At 42.4% G+C, this 24951-nt stretch overlaps 1 protein-coding gene across 1 annotated transcript in view; it reads right to left on the bottom strand.

The window, feature by feature from the left end:
- LOC311146524 (protein phosphatase 1H-like) overlaps positions 1–24951 on the bottom strand; it is a gene marked incomplete at both ends in the record, with an annotated part of 53727 nt that overhangs the window by 19193 nt on the left and 9583 nt on the right. Inside the window, 5 exons of the mRNA XM_084183043.1 lie at positions 6986–7104; positions 7376–7460; positions 11861–11973; positions 18313–18669; positions 23099–23264. Of these exons, the coding sequence (XP_084039169.1) occupies positions 6986–7104; positions 7376–7460; positions 11861–11973; positions 18313–18669; positions 23099–23264 (840 nt within the window). The remainder of the gene's footprint in view (positions 1–6985; positions 7105–7375; positions 7461–11860; positions 11974–18312; positions 18670–23098; positions 23265–24951) is intronic.

Raw genomic sequence — 24951 nt, 5'->3', positions numbered from 1 at the left:
GACAGAGCACCATCCCCAGCAAGCGATTGCGTCATCGTAGGTGACTGCAAACCGCTATTAGAGCCACACACTACAATACTCCTCGAAGTCTGTAATATGAGGTCTCTATGAGGTAACACAAGGCGGCGCCTTGATACCGTCTTACCCTTCACCTTCTGTGTGTGTTCAACTCTGCACCTCTGGTGGGTTGAGTCACGCTCAGTGTGGTGAGTATTAGCGCGTTCAAAGGAAAGTGGGGGCGCCGATACACTGGGCACCTTCGTGACCGTGGTAATCGGGCCCTCCGTGAACGCAGCAAGGGTCTGAATCGCACTAACCGAGACCTTAGTCTGCGATAGTGCGCCATCCCCAAATAGCGGCTGCGTCATCATGTCTCTTGACTGAGACTGCAGCCTGCTATGAGAGACACTCACTACAGTACTCCTTGGGGTCTGTAATGTGAGGTCTCTTTGAGATAAACCAAGACGGTGTCTTGGTATCTTTCACCTCCTGTGTCTGTCTTCCACTCGTTACCTGTATTAATGGCACCTGTTTGAACTTATCAGTATAAAAGACACCTGTCCACAACCTCAAACAGTCACACTCCAAACTCCACTATGGCCAAGACCAAAGAGCTGTCAAAGGACACCAGAAACAAAATTGTAGACCTGCACCAGGCTGGGAATACTGAATCTGCAATAGGTAAGCAGCTTGGTTTGAAGAAATCAACTGTGGGAGCAATTATTAGGAAATGGAAGACACTGATAATCTCCCTCGATCTGGGGCTCCACGCAAGATCTCACCCTGTGGGGTCAAAATGATCACAAGAACGGTGAGCAAAAATCCCAGAACCACACGGGGGGACCTAGTGAATGACCTGCAGAGAGCTGGGACCAAAGTAACAAAGCCTACCATCAGTAACACACTATGCCGCCAGGGACTCAAATCCTGCAGTGCCATACGTGTCGCCCTGCTTAAGCCAGTACATGTCCAGGCCCGTCTGAAGTTTGCTAGAGTGCATTTGGATGATCCAGAAGAGGATTGGGAGAATGTCATATGGTCAGATGAAACCAAAATATAAATTTTTGGTAAAAACTCAACTCGTCGTGTTTGGAGGACAAAGAATGCTGAGTTGCATCCAAAGAACACCATACCTACTGTGAAGCATGGGGGTGGAAACACCATGCTTTGGGGCTGTTTTTCTGCAAAGGGACCAGGACGACTGATCAGTGTAAAGGAAAGAATGAATGGGGCCATGTATCGTGAGATTTTGAGTGAAAACCTCCTTCCATCAGCAAGGGCATTGAAGATGAAACGTGGCTGGGTCTTTCAGCATGACAATGATCCCAAACACACCGCCCGGGCAACGAAGGAGTGGCTTCGTAAGAAGCATTTCAAGGTCCTGGAGTGGCCTAGCCAGTCTCCAGATCTCAACCCCATAGAAAATCTTTGGAGGGAGTTGAAAGTCCGTGTTGCCCAGCGACAGCCCCAAAACATCACTGCTCTAGAGGAGATCTGCATTGAGGAATGGGCCAAAATACCAGCAACAGTGTGTGAAAACCTTGTAAAGACTTACAGAAAACGTTTGACCTGTATCATTGCCAACAAAGGGTATATAACAAAGTATTGAGAAACTTTTGTTATTGACCAAATACTTATTTTCCACCATAATTTGCAAATAAATTCATAAAAAATCCTACAATGTGATTTTCTGGAGAAAAAAAATCTCATTTTGTCTGTCATAGTTGACGTGTACCTATGATGAAAATTACAGGCCTCTCTCATATTTTTAAGTGGGAGAACTTGCACAATTGGTGGCTGACTAAATACTTTTTTTCCCCACTGTACAAGGGTTAAATTATTATTGGTGTGGGAGGAACCAGCACAAAGAGTATGGGGAAGTCACATGGGGTAGTGTGACCTTAAGATAATGAAAGAAAGAGACAGGTGAATCATAGACTTAAGGAGAACAGTCCAAGACTTAGAAAAACAATTTGATGTAGTATTTAGTGTTGGATTTCCAGGGGGAAGTGTTGTTGGAGTAGTTATTCCTTGGGAAAGTGCACTAAACCCTGTACATGTTAGAGCCATACCAAATACAGAAGAAAGGGAATGGAAGGAGCCGTTAAACAATGATTGGTATAGATGAGTACAATATATTGCATTAAAATTAAATAAAGAAAATAGTCTAATATGCACCACATTTCCGTTTTAAATAATTAAACAGTAGTTCAACATCTCCATAGTTACTAGGACTGTGCTATGATTCAACCACAACTTTTGTCATATAAGGAACTCGGAAAGACCATATTGGCCAGCAGGATATTTGTAATATTTAGGAAATCTTAAATATATATTTTTTTATAGTCAATCAGGATGGGGAGAGAAGGGTAAGTAATTAGTGGTTAGAATAGGAACAAGGAAAAGGAAAACGCCAGAGTAATGTCAAATAGACTATGAGCAAATATATTGGAGTGGTACAATAAAACAATTGGAAGAATACAAGGGAGAATGTGAAATGTGGCATTTATACAGATAGCCTTTGGAATACAGGGACCCCTCAAGGAAAAATGTATCAGGCAGCAGGATCAAGTATTAGAAATTGGTATTAAGAATGATTGGTGAAACATAATAACTTGTCATATAGTCAATGCTTATAGGGATGTTTTGGATTCGAAATGAACTCAACTAAATTTTTATGATTTGTCCTTTCTCGAGGTTGCGACGGATGGTGTCTTGATGCATAGCAGAGATAATTCGGTCCAGAACGGTGTGAACCTCAATAAAAACCAAAAAAAAACTCTACCCGGCTGAAGAGGAGCAACAAAGGCGTTGAAGATGTTCCTGTCCAGCATCACCACTACCAGGAGACCTGAATCAGAACCAGCATCCAATCGAAGCAATCAACTGCCTTTTCTTTTCTCTTATGCCTTTTCTCTCAAGAGTGTCAGTCTATTTGGAGTGGGCATGAATAGAGATTTATTCAAATATAACATCTCTGATGGTGCTGGTATACTGGTTGGCAAATGGACAAAACAGAATGGGGGTAGAGGTGAGGTGGTTCAGGTGTGACATTGGGATTGGGACATTGCCATGGGCAATCCAAGATGAACTATGAAGCTATCTGAAGAACATAATGAAGACGCCAGAAGATTGAGTGCCGGGGGAGGAAGGGATTGTTATTTGAGATAGTATGTTGATTAAGGAGGTATTATACACTGCTAAATGTATAGTAATTTAGACTAGGAATGCATTAAGATACTGATCTGTTGTAATTCTCGTTATGAGGAAGTTAATGCTAGAATTATGATAATATAAATATACATTCTGCCAGTGTCAATATGTGCCACGGTGAGAGTTTTAACTTTGAATGAAGGAACCAAGGTGACTAAGAATTGTCATTCTAAAGTTGTTTTAGGTAATTCATTTGATTATGATTATAAATTATAAGTGGACTGATTGATCTGAATAAGTTATTACTATTAATGCCTAATGATGTTGACATTGCAATTAATGGATTAGATATTGATATTGATTCTTTTGATTGTTATAATACTTGTGATATGGGTGAAAGAGGTTATGTAAGCTAAAGATGTTGACACCATTCTTAACATGTCCTAGATAATATTGTTAAGACAAAGTTGCATATTTTGATGTGTTAGGATACTAACACATATGGGAAATTCTACAACTAAACAAAAGTGGGGAGCAATGTTTACAAAGAAATACATCCAGTTCAGGGAGCTCCAGGACAGTATGTTAATGAATATGGGAAACCTTGTAATGTTAAAGGAGGACCAATGGACTGTCAATTCGGGAATCCTGAATGTCTGTATGGTGTTGTTCCTGGGGGTGGATGGGCCTGCCATGGTTACAAAGCCCAACAGGAAAACTTGGAGGTTAATGTAGAGGAAAACCTTTCAGACTTGTATCCAATACCTGACTGGGCTCTGGGTCCTCATCAGGATGGGTCAAACAATGAAGATATATTGGTTTAAATAAATGCATAGACTTACATTCATTTAAAATTAATCTTTGAGTTATTGGGGGGAGTATATAGATATAAATTATGTATCATTAAGGCAGAATGTTGGGAAATATCAAAGGTAAAATATAGTAAACATGATTGACATTTTTATAATCCAGATGCATGTCTAAATAAGAAATATAGCCAATACAGTGTGTAACCATGCTTAAATCAATGTATGTATATTATTTTTTAAGTGTCTGAGTCACGCCACCAATATAAAGACATAAGGGAAAGAGGCCTCAATTGGAAAGCGCACGTAGCTCTTGTAAGAGTAAACATGTGTCATTGGACTTTGAAAGATAATGGTGGCGTGGCAGTGAAAGATGTTAATCATTTATTTTAGGGGGAGTAACTGTATATTCTATGTAAGCATGACTATGCATTTGTATGTGTATAAAAGGAGATCTTTGAGCTAAGGAAAGCCAGGTGTTCCATGGAGCAGCTCGGCTTTGTTACGCAATAATAAAGTCTAATTTTTGGATTCACAAGCTCCAGTTTCTTGAGAGATATTTTTGAGTTGACTACTTTTGAATCAAATATTTCTACGACAACCTCATTGAGCATTCTGCACTGTGCTCTTGCAGTCATCTTTGCAGGACGGCCACTCCTAGGGAGAGTAGCAACAGTGCTGAACTTTCTCCATTTATAGACAATTTGTCTTACCGTGGACTGATGTAAATCAAGGCTTTTAGAGATACTTTTGTAACCCTTTCCAGCTTTATGCAAGTCAACAATTCTTAATCTTAGGTCTTCAGAAATACAGGTAATTCCAAAGGGTTCACATACTTTTTCTTGCCACTGTATTGTTGTGCGTGGGAGATTGCTCTCATACACAAAAATACATTTGCTGTCTCTAAACACAACCTGCACAACCAAAAAAACATTCCTAATCTCAAAGACCTGTCTGTAAACCTCCCCCAGCCCATTGACTTTGACAGATCTTTCTTGTCAATAGTTGCCCTTGGCAGGGGGATTTTTGTAGTAATGTTTTTGTATTGTGTTTTGAAAATCTGCAGAGAGAATAATGAGGTGGTTGTGTCATTACTGTTGTAGTCTTGATTGTATACCTTTCATTATCCCTTGCTGGTTTCTGTCCCACAATCTTGTTGTGCTCCATAACTGCAAGGTGTGTCCACGCCCTCATGCTTGTGTATATTTCAGAAGGGCACCATGGAAGGACTCCAGATAACCTGAGTTTTACAAAAAGAAAAGGTAAACAGAGAAAAGGGGTAGACTAAATTGATTACATGGTCTGTAAGGTACTATGTGGTCCCCAGGCTCTCTAACCACCTATAACCCCATAACACAAACACATACAAACACTACTCAATTCATGTTTATGCCATTCTTACTGTAAATTCAGCTATCTTAGCCGTCAGCTTGTAAATACTTACCTTCACCTTGTGCAGAGCTAGGGGTTGGAAGAACATGCTGGTGGAATCAGATTCTGTACCACCTACAGCAAAATACATAACAATACACAATTTAACCAACCCACTAATTGTATTGATCTCTATATGACTGGCCAGCTTAGCACACCTAACATGGACATTTCAATATAGTCACCTTGTTGTTAGCTAGCATCACTAAATTGGCAGCAAGATGTCTAGCCAGCTGAGAACCAACAAGCTAACCAACCATAGACACATTCATCATTGCTAACAACACACAGAGTGAGTTAGCTACTTCGGCAATTCTATTTTAGTTTTCCAGACAAGAGTGGAAATTCTGGCTACCAAATTAATATACCCTTATTTGCTAACGTTAGTCAAAGATGTTTACTCTGCTGAAGGTAGCTACCAGTGTATCAGTGACTAGCATGGCTTAGGCTAAATTGATTGACAGTAGTGTGTATCCAAAAGATAGCTATGTGATTTAGCTGATGCCTTTCAGAGTTCAATACAGCACTGTAGCAAGCTAGCTAACTTAGTCTAGCTAGGCTAGCAAGCTAGCTAATGTTAGTTTACCTCTAATTGAGATTCTTCTGTTTTGTTGTGAAGGGGAAAAAGCTGCCGTCGAAATGGATTCCCATCAGTTCAGCCTAAAAAATCCCTCGGATAATCTTTGGTCACCATAAACATCATTCTTGATAGCCACAAGCCACTGGCAGCATCAGGGTAAATCTCTGGTAGGTAGAACGGTGAAAGATAACTCATTTTTAGCGCTTGTTTGGTATTCGCACAGCCAGGCACAGAACACCACGCGGGCATGATGACAAATGTTAGTGAAAAACAAACCTAGAGAAGTTCTGAGATTACTGTGCGTTTCAAAGTAAACAATGCCATGAATCAAGTTTGTGGGCACGCCCCATCTACCTAGCGGGGCGGTATCTGCATTCGCTATGAATGTCAGACTTTGTGGTTCACTATGAGCAGACAAATCCACAGGAAGTCAAAACTTCCTGATTCTACCAGTGAAATGCTTGTGGTATGGATAACCTTTTATGTTTATGACAAAAACGTAATGTTGTTAACATAGTAATGACTATATGCAGTGGCAGAGCCAGGGTGAAATGTCCCGTTAAGTTTAAGCATTAATTGAAACTGGTTAAGGTAAGAGATAGGGTTAAAACAGAAAAAATATAAACGAGTGCCAAGCACTGGGATTGAACCCGCGATCCTCGGAGTCATAGCGTGGTTTAAGCCATTCCTCTATGGTAATAGGCGCTCACGTTGCTCCTAGTGGCCGGTATTGAAGGCATCTCCTGATGTCCCGGGGACCCTGATAAACGTTGAATACTGAAGTGGATTTGGTGTGACCTGGCTGTCTAAACACAGAGGATTGGACATAACATATTATGAGACATGGCCTGCTTCCCCACAGTGAGTTGTCCAGTCCATCCTGGTCCAATCTGAGCTGCATGATGATGGAAAGATACCCATACAGGGACTTGCTTTTAGAAGGCTGTATTGTTCAGTTTACATGTGTTTTGTAACAAATAAGGAGCCTTCAATCTGGTGGATGAAGTGTACTGACCATCCATTCATTGTGAAGTCTCTGTAGAGCATCCTCTTGCCCACCTCCTTCCTCTGTACTCTCCTGGGGAACTCCAGATGGGTGAACTCTCCTCCTAATAGGTGAGGCTGCATGAAGCCCTGCACACAGACAGAAAAGGCTACATTACATTAGGTAGGCTATGTTCAGACAGGGCCATCTATGCCCCGACAGCCAAGGCAATCTGTCAGACATTTCTAAAAGATCCTTGAAGCCCAAAAGATATTGTATATAATCACACACTGTAACCTTTCGTGCAGAGAAAGGAGAGGAGATCCAAGGTATCCTGACCTACAATCATAGTTAGCTATATATTATTAATGTATATGACTGGTGTCTATGAAAAAAGTGAGCCACAGGTTCTCTTCTCACCAGGAACTGTAGCCGCTGTCTCTCTGACTCTGGAGTGAACTCTGTGGACATGGGTATGACCTTCCCGTCCCTTATAATGATCGCCCTGGGGACGCACGCACGAACACACACACGATAAATATATTAAAAAGGACACAACAAGTCTAACCAATAAACTTATTTCTAGCAGAATGGTGCAAATCCCCAATTGCGCTACATTCTGCCAGAAAATAAACATCAGAAGAAAATACAGATTGTGCATATCTCCTTTCATGAACGATTCGATACACATCTAGATACATGGGCTCCGATATGATACAGAACAATACGTTTTAGTTTGAACTGATTCGGTGCGATTCGGTTTGATTAGGGGAACGAATTGATGCGGTTCGGTTCGGTTCGATTCGATGCACTAACATTTTTTACAAGAACACATTCATTTTCAATGAATACCTATGATTTTACATTGTGAAAACCATTTTACAAGCATCTGAATGCTGAAGGTGCCGCGCAGATGTATCCTATGAGAACAGGGATAGGCCTACCTCTTGTTGTCTCGCACTGTGCGCACAGTTATCTGACAGTCATACACAGTTACATGCATTAAAGTTCGATAGGCTACTGAATTGAAGGAGAGGACGTATCAATTCAGTCACAACAGATAAGAGGTATTTTCAGAATAAAACAATATGAAAAACAAAACGTTTGAATCGGTTTTACATTTTCTGACTGATGTATGCTTAACAGACCGATTCAGTCATTCTCTTAAAAATTGGAACTGGGACCAGTGAATGTTACATCCCTAACGTTACATGCCTAGAAGAAAACCCACGTTCTCAGTGGAAACACACATAAAACATGACCCATTTTCTCTGCTTCAGCAACCAGTTAGAATAGTAGATGTAATTAAAGACTGCACTGTAATGGAAAACTGTAATTTATATGGTAATTTTAGGTATTATCAACAGTAAAAAAAAAAAAAAAACTTTTTACTGCAGCATACTGTAAATGGCTGTATTTAGAATGGTACTGTGATTCTACCCCACAGAATACAGTACTGTACCGTATCTTTGGAGCGCCAAAAACCTTTTGACCACTAGTGTGTGCATGGTATTGCTTTTTTCTGGCTCATTAAAATATTTTGAGGTGTGCCATGCAAGAGGCTATATTTGTTGCACCCATGAGTGAGAATGCTGTACCAATTTAACTCCTATGTGGTTATGGTGGCCATCAATTAAAATTGCATAGGAGATGGGGTCTCCGAAGTGGCGCAGCGGTCTAAGGCATGCTTGAGGTGTCAATACAGCTCCGGGTTCAATCCCAGGCTGTGTCACAACCGGTCGTGATTGGGAGTCCCATATGGCGGCGCACAATTGGCCCAGTGTCGTTAGGGGCTTTACTTGACTCATCGCGCTCTATCAACTCCTTGTGGCGGGCCGGGTGCCTACAGGCCGACTTTGGTCGTCAGTTGAATGTTATATCCTCCGACACATTGCTGTGGCTGGCTTCTGGGTTAAGCGGGCGGGTGTTAAGAAGTGCAATTTGGCGGGTCATGTTTCTGAGGATGCATGACTCGACCTTTGCCTCTCCCGAGCACGTTGGGGAGTTGTAGCGATGAGACAAGATCGCAATTGGATATCACAAAATTGGGGAGAAAAAATAATTTTAAAATTCATAGGAGACAAATTGGAGTGGCAGCTAGTTTTAAACCTTAAATGATTGAGCATTTTTGCCGTCTGCTTTGACCTGTTACTGCCGGATTGGAAGCCTTTGTTAAGGCCTCTAGAAGTGCAAGTGATATAAAACACCAAATATTCATTAATATGCTTTACCTAGCAGCCAACCTGCTTGAACCAATCCCTTCAGGTAAAATACAGTGAAATACAAACACCTCTTCTCTTACGGTAGCATTGACTTTTTTACAGTATAAAATTCACGGTAACCCCTTTACAGTGTGCATGTCGGCTGTTACAGTATATGGATTTGACTGGTTTAACTGAGCATACAGTGTATTCGGAAAGTATTCAGACCCCTTTGCTTTTTCCACATGTTATGTTACAGCCTTATTCTAAAATTGATTAAATAGTCCCCCCCCCAACCCCCAATCTACACACAATACCCCATAATGACAAAGCAAAAACTGTTTTTTTAAATTTATTTTTGTAAATTTATGAAAATAAATAAACGGAAATATCACATTTACATAAGTATTTAGACCCTTTACTCAGTACTTTGTTGAAGCACCTTTGGCAGCGATTACAGCTTCAAGTCTTCTTGGGTATGAGCTTGGCACACCTGTATTTGTGGAGTTTCTCCCATTCTTCTCTGCAGATCCTGTCAAGCTCTGTCAGGTTGGATGGGGAGCGTTGCTGCACAGCTATTTTCAGGTCTCTCTAGAGATGTTAGATCGGGTTCAAGTCCGGGCTCTGGCTGGGCCACTCAAGGACATTCAGAGACTTGTCCCGAAGCCACTCCTGCATTGTCTTTGCTGTGTGCTTAGGGTCGTTGTCCTTTTGGAAGGTGAACCTTCGCCCCAATCAAATCAAATCAGATTGTATTGGTCACCTACACGGGTTTAGCAGATGGAGCAAGTTTTCATCAAGGATCTCTGTACTTTGCTCTGTTCATCTTTCCCTCGATCTTGACTAGTCTCCCAGTCCCTGCCACTGAAAGAAATCCCTGCCACCATGTTTCACTGTAGGGATAGTGCCAGGTTTCCTCTAGATGTGACACTTCCGTCTGGCCACTCTACCATAAATGCCTGATTGGTGGAGTGCTGCAGAGATGGTTGTCCTTCTGGAAGGTTCTCCCATCTCCACAGAGGAGCTCTGTCAGAGTGACCATCGGGTTCTTGGTCACCTCCCTGACCAAGGCCCTTCTCCCCCGATTGCTCAGTTTGGCCGGGCGGCCAGCTCTAGGAAGAGTCTTGGTGGTTCCAAACTTCTTCCATTTAAAAATGATGGAGGCCACTGTGTTCTTGGGGAACTTCAATGCTGCTGAAATGTTTTGGTACCCTTCCCCTGATCTGTGCCTCGACACAATCCTGTCTCGGAGCGCTACGGACAATTCCTTCGACCACATGGCTTGGTTTTTGCTCTGACATGCACTGTCAACTGTGGGACCTTATATAGACAGGTGTGTGCCTTCCCAAATCATGTCCAATCAATTGAATTTACCACAGGTGGACTCCAATCAAGTTGTAGAAACATCTCAAGGATGATCAATGGAAACAGGATGCACCTGAGCTCAATTTTGAGGCATTTCTGTTTTTTATTTTGTATAAGTTTGCAAACATTTCTAAAAACCTGTTTTTGGTTTGTCATTCTGGCTGATTTTGTGTAGATTGATGAGAGAAAACTAATATTTTTTTCAATTTTAGAATAAGGCTGTAACGTAAAATTTTTTGGAAAAAGGGAAGTGGTCTGAATACTTTCCGAATAAACTGTCTGCCTTTTCCCCCTCAGGAGACTGAAAAGATTTGGCATGGGTCCCCAGATCCTCAAAAAGTTCTACAAGCTGCACCATCGAGAGCATCTAGGTCCAAAAGGCTCCTTAACAGCTTCTACCCCCAAGCCATAAGACTGCTGAACAATTAATCAAATGGCCACCCGGACTATTTACATCGACCCCCCCACTCCCCCTCCTTCAAACTGCATGCAGAGACATGCAAATGGTATCTATGAGTTCATCTGACTCTGGGTAAGTAGAAAAAGGGATTAACCCATAAGAGTCTAAGCCCTATCTAAGATGGGGCGGGGTGGGTTCTACTAAGCTATATATAATTGTTTTAAGGTCATACCAAGGATCATTTTGCTATTTGATGATTTTTACATGTATTTATTCCCTTATTTTTGGCACTAAACAGTCTCCATATATACTTCCATACATTTTTCAACTGGTACTGGTGGACCTTCAGATGAGTCTTGTGAGGCCTGTGGGCATTAGTGTGTAGCCCAAACTGTTGGGACGCTACAGATAGAAGTGCGCAGATCGGCTGTACCGACTTCAGATGAGTCCCAAGACACTTGTGGGGTGAGATTCTCATCTTTCCATAGAGGGGTCATTGGGACTACATAGTTTGTAGTCCAAACCGTTCGGACGCTACAGATGATTTTGTAAGAAGACCGATTTTCGGGATGTCTCATGGTCTGACAAACACCTCTCTAGCGCTGCCACCTTTCACCACAGATGTGTGGATCGAGACGCATCCAATGCAAACAAACATATCTCTAGCTTAAACTGAGGGATTTTTATGGGGATTTTTATTATTATGCTAATTAGATTTATGCGGGGGCACGGACATTGACCTTAATTGCCTAAATCTAGCACTCCCTCTGTAAAAAGTGCCTCTTTGCAGAAATATTTACAAAAATGAAAAAAATGAATATAGGGGAAACACTGACACAGACTAGCCTAGCGTACCGCCAATATGTTAAGAGTAGACTTGTTTATTTTTAGGACAAGGCAGTTCAGGATCAAATCAGGATAGATAAAACACACACTAACCTGCTGTCTCCTGCGTTTCCCACATATAGCATTCCAAGCAGATAAACAACACACAGCGCTGTGCATCCTCCTGTGATGTTATACATCTGCTTCTCCTTCTCTATCTGGGCATCCTGAACACACACGCACACACACACACACACGTTAGTCAACCTAAAATTGGGTGTAAGGCATACAATCTAACATGAGAATAAGAACATTTAAATAGTAGAGTGAATCATGTTGATTTTGAATTTGACCCCAAAATCAATTAAAAACTAATAGGAGACAGAATATAAATATAAAATGCAATTAACATCTAGTTAAAGCAAGAAGACTTCCTTCAGAAGTCTGAGGAAGCGAATAGGCTAGAAGGCAAGAAACAGTGATCTGGGGCTAAGCAGATGCACTGCACCGTGAAAGGTGTGTGTGTGTGCTTGCTGTGTGTGTGTGTCGTCTGTGCAGAAGATGTATGTGAGGGAGAGAGGAGCTGTGGTGGGGTTTCTCTCCCACGCATTCTGCCTGGCTGCTGATCGGCCATCTGATGACTCTGTACTACACAGACAGGGGGCAGCTGAGGGTTATGCCATGATAAAGCCCTTCCACTCCCACCAGACCCGAGTTCAAAGAGTACATAATTCTTTGCTTGAGCTTGCCTGGCGCAATGGAACCAATGGAACACTGGGAAATGCAGGACATTCTGAGACAATGTAAAGATATGCAACAATAGATCCTTTCAAACTCTGTGGGGGTTGGAAGACAGCTGAAGTCGGTATGAGTTCAAAAAAACAGCCAACACATACAGTAGGGTCAGCCGGAGTAAGCCTAAAGTGTACTCAGTCTAGAGAAAGGATATGTTCATAAATTCATCTCCCATACTACTGTACTATACATCCTTTCTGCCCTGATGTATAGTATGACTAAGCCCCGCAGCAGGTAATGCTCTTTAAAGGTTACAGTATCTTGCTCCTGGCTGATTGCGCCGCAGGCTCTTCAAAATGCAGGCAGTTTCACTGGCCTTAGCCTTACTACATTTTAGGGGAACATGAGTTAGGATAAGCTTGCGTCGGGCAGATTTAATTTACATGGGAAGGAGCTCAGGGTGGGAGACTTGAGAGCATCCCATATTAACATACATTGCCATCTAGAGGCCATATACAGTATACCATCTCTGAGAGACGACAAGCTTCAAGTCTGCATATGAAAAATACTATGAGTAAGGTCACAAGGAATAGACAGCTGCCTATAAAACAGCTGTTGGTAACTGACTAATCAGGGCTGGGCAAAAATGAGAAAATACAATTACAAAATACCATAAAGATCAATGTATTTATTTAAAAATTAGGCAGCGTTGTGGACGAGGGCTGACGTGTATCTAGAAATAGAGGTGGGGACAGGTAAATGTTACATGACAGGTGAATAACTATATAGAAAACAAATATACACCATTATCACATCAGTGTATAGAGGCAACATGAAAAACAACATTAAAAATAAAGGCAAAATGGAAAATAGCACACAGGAATGTATACAAAGGACATGCGTAAAGAGATACTCTATCAGAGTTGCGTGTGTAAATGACAGATTATGCACTGGTGCGTAAAATACATTGTATAAAAACACACACAGAAAGCACACCGTGGCGATAATCAGAAACTCAGCAGAGCAAGGAATTACACAAGTCTATACTGATCAGTATAGGAAAGACTATGTATACTAGAGAAAACAGTTCAGCTTTAGTTGTTTGTTTAATCCGTAACGGTTACAGAAACGTTTTACTTGCTATGACTGTGATATGTTGTTGTTTATCTACCTTAGTTGAATGCACTGACTGTAAGTCACTCTGGATAAGAGTGTCTGCTAAATGACCAAAATGTAAATGTGCATGTGAAAATAAACATGCCAAAATGAACTGCAAAGCACACTGGGTATTACTATTGGCCTCGTTTCGGGCGGAGCTCACTAGAATAATACTCAGCATCAGTGGCGGCTCCTGAAAAAATTCTCAGGAGGGGCAATTTTTCTGATGATTTAGGTGACCTACACACATTTTAAAAAAGATATGTCCAGCAACAACATGAAGACAGGGGCAGCATATAAGTCAATACCAGAAGCATTTATTGACTGATCTGGGGAGATGGATTCCAGTTTCTGTGACAGATTATAAATAATCTCTGATGCCTTTGTTATATTAGCTTTTGTTTGAATGTACTGTCGTAGTAAATATATAATGTTATAGCTTGGTCTGACTAAAATCTTGTGCATGACCCATTTTGTGTTGGGCGTTTGTTTTCAATCAATGCTGTTCCTATCCTATAACAATGAACAAAAGAGTCCTATCTTGTCAGCCTTGTCAGCAGGTGGCTAAGGACAACACCCACGCCATAGGTCTCTCAGTTCTTCCAACTCACGAGTTCTTGCTCTGAGGACACACACACACACACCCACACACACACACATCATCACTGATAAACACACACACACACACACACACACACACACATCATCACTGTTAAACACACACACACACACACACACACACAAAAATCCCCTTCTCTTAGGCTGAACATCTGAAGACAGAGAACCCGACTCAGAGCCAATGCAACAGTGATACTAACCTGGAGGGGACCTCGCCCAACTCATCAGGACCAATCAGAAGATCAGAACTACTAGATTCAACCTACTTCATTTTATTGTATAAAATGTCAGCACACAATGTTTCGGGGCTCTCTTCTGATAAACTCCCTACGAGTTTGACGAACGGGTCCGTGCACGCTATTCCAGATATCTTTACCTCTGAATAAACTGCCTATATTATACCATTATCCACCCTGTCCAAAGTCTCTACTTGGTCTCCGTTCTCCAGTAAACTTGTTTTATCAACAAAAGCAGTTCAATGTCGGGGTACAGAGTCGCTCTCTTACCAGGATCGCGGTCCGCTCTGACCAGGGTGAAGCCGGCCGGCTCCACTTCTCTGTCCGGGACTCTGTCATCCAGCCAAGTCTCCCAGCTGTATTGGGATTCCGCTGCCAGCAGCGTTTTCATTATTTAGTCCGTTCGTAGCGGGTATGTACACGATCAACAAGATCAGTCCAAAACCAACCACTGGAAATCCATGGTTGGCAGAATGTTTGTAAACTAAGTCTACAAATTAAAAACATAAAATAACGCCACACTGCAGGTCGCAACAGAGACGCTGCTAGCCGCTATTGTCTTAGTTACGTTCATGGTTACGTCACGTATGACGAAAGCGCGTAAGTGCAAGCCCACAGACCCCCATAGAGAATGTATTGAAAGCTTTGAAATTTGAAAAAAATAGATTTTACATGACAGGCTATGAGAGACTTCTGGGCGATTTTCAACTTGACTGAAATCGCCCCAAAAACGGGCGGGGCCATTTGAAGCACGACTTTAGCCTGATTTGACATTTAGTGGCTGGCAGATCAGACGTGAACACTGATAACTACTGTTGCCGTGATATAATTGATTAGAAAAAAAATCCCTTCCTTTTCCCGTTTGGCAGTGCGTCGCCCATATCGCCCTATTGAACAGGCCGTCCCTGCTCAGCATGCTTTGCAATTGTTCATTTTTACATATACATTTATATTTTGTTAATTTAGCAGATGCTCTTATCACACCATAGTGCATCAGACCTCTGATACCAATGCAGATTGAAAGGGGGCCACAAAATTGTGAACCGCTATAAAAAAAAAAGTATAGAAAAGTATTTTGTATTTTGAATCTTGCTACAAATTACCTTTGGGTGTAGTTCAGCCAAGTGTAATACACATTACAAAATACTTGGAAGTAATTGAAATACATACAGTGGGGAAAAAAAGTATTTAGTCAGCCACCAATTGTGCAAGTTCTCCCACTTAAAAAGATGAGAGAGGCCTGTAATTTTCATCATACGTCAACTATGACAGACAAAATGAGGAAAAAAAATCCAGAAAATCACATTGTAGGATTTTTTATTAATTTATTTGCAAATTATGGTGGAAAATAAGTATTTGGTCAATAACAAAAGTTTCTCAATACTTTGTTATATACCCTTTGTTGGCAATGACACAGGTCAAACGTTTTCTGTAGGTCTTCACAAGGTTTTCACACACTGTTGCTGGTATTTTGGCCCATTCCTCCATGCAGATCTCCTCTAGAGCAGTGATGTTTTGGGGCTGTCGCTGGGCAACACGGACTTTCAACTCCCTCCAAAGATTTTCTATGGGGTTGAGATCTGGAGACTGGCTAGGCCACTCCAGGACCTTGAAATGCTTCTTACGAAGCCACTCCTTCGTTGCCCGGGCGATGTGTTTGGGATCATTGTCATGCTGAAAGACCCAGCCACTTTCATCTTCAATGCCCTTGCTGATGGAAGGAGGTTTTCACTCAAAATCTCACGATACATGGCCCCATTCATTCTTTCCTTTACACGGATCAGTCGTCCTGGTCCCTTTGCAGAAAAACAGCCCCAAAGCATGATGTTTCCACCCCCATGCTTCACAGTAGGTATGGCGTTCTTTGGATGCAACTCAGCATTCTTTGTCCTCCAAACACGACGAGTTGAGTTTTTACCAAAAAGTTATATTTTGGTTTCATCTGACCATATGACATTCTCCCAATCCTCTTCTGGATCATCCAAATGCACTCTAGCAAACTTCAGACTGGTCTGGACATGTACTGGCTTAAGCAGGGGGACACGTCTGGCAATGCAGGATTTGTGTCCCTGGCGGCGTAGTGTGTTACTGATGGTAGGCTTTGTTACTTTGGTCCCAGCTCTCTGCAGGTCATTCACTAGGTCCCCCCGTGTGGTTCTGGGATTTTTGCTCACCGTTCTTGTGATCATTTTGACCCCACGGGGTGAGATCTTGCGTCGAGCCCCAGATCGAGGGAGATTATCAGTGGTCTTGTATGTCTTCCATTTCCTAATAATTGCTCCCACAGTTGATTTCTTCAAACCAAGCTGCTTACCTATTGCAGATTCAGTCTTCCCAGCCTGGTGCAGGTCTACAATTTTGTTTCTGGTGTCCTTTGACAGCTCTTTGGTCTTGGTCATAGTGGAGTTTGGAGTGTGACTGTTTGAGGTTGTGGACAGGTGTCTTTTATACTGATAACAAGTTCAAACAGGTGCCATTAATACAGGTAACGAGTGGAGGACAGAGGAGCCTCTTAAAGAAGAAGTTACAGGTCTGTGAGAGCCAGAAATCTTGCTTGTTTGTAGGTGACCAAATACTTATTTCCACAATAATTTGCTAATAAATTCATTAAAAATCATACAATGTGATTTTCTGGATTTTATTTCCTCAATTTTCTGTCGTAGTTGACGTGTACCTATGATGAAAATTACAGGCCTCTCATCTTTTTAAGTGGGAGAACTTGCACAATTGGTGGCTGACTAAATACTTTTTTTCCCCACTGTATCTCAAATACATGTAACAGAAATACTGCCAATCTCTGACTGTAATTATCTGCCACTTGGGATTTTATATGAATGTGTTGCATATAATGCACTTAATCATTTGTGTTGTGTGCATTGAGGTTAAAAGGGGCAATCTGTGATTGTATGTGCCCATTGAGTTTTTAAGAATATAATTTATAAATGCCTTATGAGCTTAGTTAAATTGTGCTAGGCCATCAAAACCCACAATATACGCTTGTTTTACTCCTTTGTTTGTGAACAAAGTAATTGTAAACTAACACTGTATAGCCTCAAAACATGGTTAAAACTATCATTTTGATCTTGTGAATGGTCCGTCCTTGCATCCATAGCCCCGTCTATGAATTTGAGAGTGGTTATATTTCTCCAGCCCCATCCCTCAGCTATTTACCAAATCAGTGGTGGGGTATTCGCTTTGTTATTGTTTGAACTGCAGATTGCCCCTTTAAGGCTATGTCAGCCACAAGTATGAAAAAGAAGAGATAACGAAAGTAGAGATAAAGCAATATCCTCAGGAAGACAACCGGAGGAAACTATTTAGGAAGCTAAATATCCGAGAACATATCACATTTTACGAAGGACAGCGATTTAGATGGTTGATAACATGAATCAATAATCAATTACTCTTTAAGTTAAGCATACAGATGGAACTGAAGCTATCACTGTATTAGGTCTTAGTACACTCAGTGACATTCAGTTCTATTTTTAGGTTGAGCATTGTATATACTGATACACCTCACACCAGATGGTGGGCTATTCTTTGTGTGGATTGAGACCTGGAGGATGTGATGAGATGAATAGACATGGTGGAGAGATGATATGGAGAGTGACTAGGTACGTTAGAACTGGATGAAGGTGGTGGTGGGATGAGGGGTCGGGGCTGAGGTGGGAGGGAGAGGTCTGTGAGGAAAAATACCTACAAAGGCACATTTAACCAGGACAGAGGCAACATCTCCACAACTCTGATATTCTACCTCAAACAATAGTGGCTCATTGAGATGCACACAAAGCAACAACAGCAGCCATGGCAGGCACTCACCATCTCCTTGAAGGCATTCTCCATGGCTCCCATCACCAGGCTATCGTGCTGGATCTTCTTCTCTGTGAATAACCTCTGTGGTGGAGGGGTGCAGGGGGAGCTGGGGGCGCCAGTGGCTCCACGGAGTGATGCGGCCCGGGTCAGGGTTGCCCGGTGGATCCCGGGGGTCATTTGGTGATTAGACTTCTCGCCAAAGATGGTGGGCGGTAAAACGGCATGGTTCTTTAGGACCTCGAGGACAGACTGGAGCTGCTCGACGATGTGGTGTTGGAGGAGCTTGGAGGCCACTACTGCAGCTCCGGAGCCGGCATGGCCGTCAAACAATGCCCAGTAGTGGAATACTAGACCCTCTGAGTCCTGTAGGGGTGGGTGTGTGTGTGTGTGTGTGGGGGGACAATATAAATATGTTTGCTTAGAAATAGAATGGATACTTTGTAGTCTATTTTTCAATTACATTGATAGCAAATCAATGCTATCATAACCTCACACACACAAACAAACACACACACTTAGAAAGCTAAATATTGCAATACAGAAGTGTCTATTATTGTGTGTTCAATTTGATCAAACATTTTCCTGGAGGTGGCCATGTCGGATTAATATGCTGAATCTATTTTACACTGATTATTTTCATGGTGTTTAATCACAGTTCATCCTTCATTAGGGAGGATTTCTAAATGAGTTACCAAACTACTGTAGTTATAACTGGCCAACTGTTGCTATAATACAGTATGTACAAAGTATATCGTGCCAGTCGATGTAGTACCAGGCCCATATGTGTGTTTCTGGCCAAGAGACAAACTTTCCAGAAACCCGTCTGTTTTGTCCCTTGAAGGGCGCTATAAGAGGATCAGTGTATACACATTAAACTCTACATAATAAACCATCCCCATTAATTCATCCACACTACTGTTTCAATGGAATTGCCTGCTATTATTAGATACATCAGTACAGCTTCTCAGAGCACTAAGTAATCAAATGGGAGAGAAAGAGGTGCTTGAATGACAAATGACCCCTGTTGAACATACAGTACATAAGGGTTGTTGAGTTCTGCCCAAACGCTCTGTGTCGGTCTCTCTCTCTCTCTCTCTCTGTGTGTGTGTGTGTGTGTGTCTCTCTACAGTGGGCTTGCAACAGCCGGGAAAAAAGGCGAGTCAATTATGTCAGAGGAGAGGAGAGGCAATTGTCATCAAACAACTGGAGGTTACATGTGTACCCTGCTGCTTCAAATACAAAAGCATTCAAACTATGGCAGGAGAGATGAAGGTAATGTATTGCATGAGTGGATAAGAGCAATGAAAAACAAAGCTGAAATGTTGGTGTTAAGACATTTCATTTCGGTTTGTTTTGTCATTTTGTAGGTGTCAAGTAACGAGCTCGCTCTGTAAGACAGCGATACTGGAGTAACGCATTATGACTCACTCTGACCAATCACATGTGTACGCTACATAGGTCAAACCAATCAGTGAGGGATGCTGTGCTGTGCCTGCTGGCACTGGCTGAGTGACAGTCACCCCTGGCCTGCTCAGGGCAATAGGCAACACAGGAAGCAGTAGACCACAGACATCCTCTCTAGAGAAGGTATAGGTTTCTCAGAAAAAGAAAGGCCAGTGGATGTGCATGGCCTATGGGTTACATCTCAACAGTATCATGGATTAAGAGAAAGAGACAAGTGTGTCTGTGTGTGCTTACGCATAGAGAGAGTGTGAGAGAGAGAGGAGATAAAGAGACTGTCTGTGTGTGCACATTTACATAAGTATTCAGACCCTTTACTCAGTACTTTATTGAAGTACCTTTGGCAGCGATTACAGTCTCGAGTCTTCTTGGGTATGACGCTACAAGCTTGGCACACCTGTATTTGGGGAGTTTCTCTCATTCTCCTCTGCAGATCCTCTCAAGCTCTGTCAGGTTGGATGGGGAGCGTCGCTGCACAGCTATTTTCAGGTCTCTCCAGGGATGTTCGATCGGGTTCAAGTCCGGGCACTGGCTGGGACACCCAAGGACATTCAGAGACTTGTCCCGAAGCCATTCCTGCGTTTTCTTGGTCAGTGTCCTGTTGGAAGGTGAACCTTCACTCCAGTCTGTGGTCCTGATCGCTCTGGAGCAGGTTTTCATCAAGGATCTCTCTGTACTTCGCTCCGTTCATCTTCCCCTCAATCCTGACTAGTCTCCCAGTCCCTGCCGCTGAAAAACATCTCCACAGCATGGTGCTGCCACCACTATGCTTCACCGTAGGGATGGTGCCAGCTTTCCTCCAGACGTGACGCTTGGCATTCAGGCCAAAGAGTTCAATCTTGTTTTCATCAGACCAGAGAACATTGTTTCACATGGTCGGAGAGTCCTTTAGGTGCCTTTTGGCAAACTCCAAGCAGGCTGTCATGTGCCTTTTACTGAGGAGTGGCTTCTGTCTGGCCACTCTACCATAAAGGCCTGATTGGGGGAGTGCTGCAGAGATGGGAGAACCTTCCAGAAGGACAACTATCTCCACAGAGGAACTCTGGAGCTCTGTCAGAGTGACCATAATTTTCTTGGTCACCTCCCTGACCAAGGCCCTTCTCCCCAGATTTCTCAGTTTGGCTGGGGGGCCAGCTCTAGAAAGAGTCTTGGTGGTTCCAAACTTCTTCCATTTAAGAATGATGGAGGCCACTGTGTTCTTGGGGACCTTCAATGCTGCAGAAATGTTTTGGTACCCTTCCCAAGATCTGTGCCTTGACACAATCCTGTCTCTGCGCTCTACGGACAATTCCTTCGACCTCATGTCTTGGTTTCTGCTCTGACCTGCACTGTCAACTGTGAGACATTATATAGACAGGTGTGTGTCTTTCCAAATCATGTCCAATCAATTGAATTTACCACAGGTGGACTTCAATCAAGTTGTAAAAACATCTCAAGGATGATCAATGGGAACAGGATGCACCAGAGCTCAATTTTGAGTCTCATAGCAAAGGGTCTGAATACATGCAAATAATGTTTTTTATTTGTTTTATACATTATACATAAAAACCTGTTTTTGCTTTGTCATTATGGGGTATTTTGTTTTAATTAATTTTAGAATAAGGCTGTAACGTAACAAAATGTGGAAAAAGTCAAGGGGTCTGAATTCTTTCCGAATGCGCTGTACAGTGAGGGAAAAAAGTATTTGATCCCCTGTTGATTTTGTACCTTTGCCCACTGACAAAGAAATGATCAGTCTATAATTTTAATGGTAGGTTGATTTGAACAGTGAGAGACAGAATAACAACAAAAAAATCCAGAAAAACGCATGTCAAAAATGTTATAAATTGATTTACATTTTAATGAGGGAAATAATTATTTGACCCCCTCTCAATCAGAAGTTTTTCTGGCTCCCAGGTGTCTTTTATACAGGTAACGAGCTGAGATTAGGAGCACACTCTTAAAGGGAGTGCTCCTAATCTCAGCTTGTTATCTGTATAAAAGACACCTGTCCACAGAAGCAATCAATCAATCAGATTCCAAACTCTCCACTATGGCCAAGACCAAAGAGCTCTCCAAGGATGTCAGGGACAAGATTGTAGACCTACAAGGCTGGAATGGGCTACAAGACCATCGCCAAGCAGCTTGGTGAGAAGGTGACAACAGTTGGTGCGATTATTCGCAAATGGAAGAAACACAAAATAACTGTCAATCTCCCTCGGCCTGGGGCTCCATGTAGGAACTCACCTCGTGGAGTTGCAATGATCATGAGAACGGTGAGGAATCAGCCCAGAACTACACGGGAGGATCTTGTCAATGATCTCAAGGCAGCTGGGACCATAGTCACCAAGAAAACAATTGGTAACACACTACGCCGTGAAGGACTGAAATCCTGCAGCGCCCGCAAGGTCCCCCTGCTCAAGAAAGCACATATACAGGGCCGTCTGAAGTTTGCCAATGAACATCTGAATGATTCAGAGGAGAACTGGGTGAAAGTGTTGTGGTCAGATGAGACCAAAATCGAGCTTTTTGGTATCAACTCAACTCGCCGTGTTTGGAGGAGGAGGAATGCTGCCTATGACCCAAAGAACACCATCCCCACCGTCAAACATGGAGGTGGAAACATTATGCTTTGGGGGTGTTTTTCTGCTAAGGGGACAGGACAACTTCACCGCATCAAAGGGACGATGGACGGGGCCATGTACCGTCAAATCTTGGGTGAGAACCTCCTTCCCTCAGCCAGGGCATTGAAAATGGGTCGTGGATGGGTATTCCAGCATGACAATGACCCAAAACACACGGCCAAGGCAACAAAGGAGTGGCTCAAGAAGAAGCACATTAAGGTCCTGGAGTGGCCTAGCCAGTCTCCAGACCTTAATCCCATAGAAAATCTGTGGAGGGAGCTGAAGGTTCGAGTTGCCAAACGTCAGGCTCAAAACCTTAATGACTTGGAGAAAATCTGCAAAGTAGAGTGGGACAAAATCCCTCCTGAGATGTGTGCAAACCTGGTGGCCAACTACAAGAAACGTCTGACCTCTGTGATTGCCAACAAGGGTTTTGCCACCAAGTACTAAGTCATGTTTTGCAGAGGGGTCAAATACTTATTTCCCTCATTAAAATGCAAATCAATTTATAACATTTTTGACATGCGTTTTTTCAGGATTTTTTTGTTGTTATTCTGTCTCTCACTGTTCAAATAAACCTACTATTTAAATTAGACTGATCATTTCTTTGTCAGTGGGCAAATGTACAAAATCAGCAGGGGATCAAATACTTTTTTCCCTCACTGTACCTGTATGTGCACCCATGTGTGTGTGTGCGCCTGTGTGTGTTTGCGTCGGTCTCTCACCGCACTGTTCTCCTTCAACCCCAGGCCTTCTTCGTTGGGCAGCGAGGATCTTCTCTTGGCAGTGGGGGTCTTACTGGGGGTGGTGGAGTCTCCTGGTCTCTTTCTCACCACCACCACCTCACAACACGCCTGGTCCTCATTCAGGGCACTCTTACCTGCATTGATCACCCTAGAGAGGAGAGGGGAGCACATACCAAACATACTGGATTAGCTACTTACACTCTTAGAAATAAGGGTACGGAGTTGTTCCATTTGATTTTAATCACTTTTTGATGGCACCGCATTTGATTTGAACGAAACTTGCCATACGTAGAAGTGGTCAGAAAGTTACATTTTGGACCTGAATGCCAAAACATTTAGGATATAGAGGTGCTCAAAGTTGACCCAGGATATAGAGGTGCTCAAAGTTGACCCAAGTTGACCCAAAATGACCTTTACCGTCAATTATCCAAAAACGCTTCACCTCCAATTTTCTTCACCCTATGGTTAGGGTACAAATTGTTCCCTGGGCCCAGTTTTTCAAAAGTTTTGCATAGAAATATAATTAATAGAATGGGCGTCCCAAGTCTAGTCAACGATACGCCCATTCTATTCATTATATTTCTATGCATTTAATCCTATCCGATTGCCAAATCCGATCAGATAACATTTGAAAAACTGCGCCCTGGTGTACAAAAATATCAAAATACACATTATGTACCTTCAGAGGTACACATAACGATCTGACATGGTACTGTTTGGTACCTTTTTGGGTACATGTATGGATAATCTAGTATAATGGTACATTTCCGTACCCAATATTTTGAATATAAAAAAAGGCACAATCATCACACTCACGGTGAAGGTACATTTGTTTCCCAGGGTACAAACATATTATGTGTACCCTCAATACCCACCATAAAGTACAATGATGACTTTATGCCACTTAAAAGGAACTAACGGCTTTGTCACTGTGGCGGTATATTAAAAGGCACATTTGTACCATAATCATTGAGTTATTCACTGCGTTAGCACACTCCGCCAACCCAGATGTCCTAGCAGTGTCTGAATCCTGGCTTAGGAAGGCCATCAAAAATTCTGAAATTTCCATCCCCAACTACAACATTTTCCATCTAGATAGAACTCACAAAGTGGGTGGGGTTGCAATCTACTGTAGAGATAGCCTGCAGAGCTCTATCGTACTATCCAAGTCTGTGCCCAAACAGTTTGAGCTTCTACTTCTAAAAAAAATCCACCTTTCCAGAAATAAGTCTCTCACTGTTGCCGCTTGCTACAGACCACCCTCAGCCCCGAGCTGTGCCCTGGACACCATATGTGAACTGATTGCCCCCCATCTATCCTCAGAGTTCATACTGCTTGGTGACCTAAACTGGGATATGCATAACACCCCGGCCAACCTACAATCAAATACTTAATTCCCTCACTGTATAAAGGCATTATTTTGTACCTGTGGACTATATGTAAGAAAGGTACAGTGCATTGGGAAAGTATTCAAACCCCTTGACTTCTTCCACATTTTGCTACGTTACAGCCTTATTCTAAAATTGATTACATTGTTTTTGTTCCTCATCATTCTACACACAATACCCCATAATGACAAAGCAAAAACAGTTTTTTTTAGAAATGTTTGCTAAAAAAAATACAAATAAAAAGAAGTATCACATTTACATAAGTATTCAGACCCTTTACTCAGAACTTTGTTGAAGCACCTTTGTCAGCAATTACAGCCTCGAGTCTTCTTGGGTATGACGCTACAAGCTTGGAACACCTGTATTTGGAGAGTTTCTCTCATTCTTCTCTGCAGATCCTCTCAAGCTCTGTCAGGTTGGATGGGGAGCGTCGCTGCACAGCTATTT

Source organism: Coregonus lavaretus (genome assembly GCF_964263955.1).
Source record: "Coregonus lavaretus genome assembly, chromosome: 19".
Taxonomy (NCBI): Eukaryota; Metazoa; Chordata; class Actinopteri; order Salmoniformes; family Salmonidae; genus Coregonus; species Coregonus lavaretus.
The sequence above is the reverse complement of the archived record's forward strand: the minus strand, read 5'-3'. Positions and strand labels throughout refer to the sequence as shown.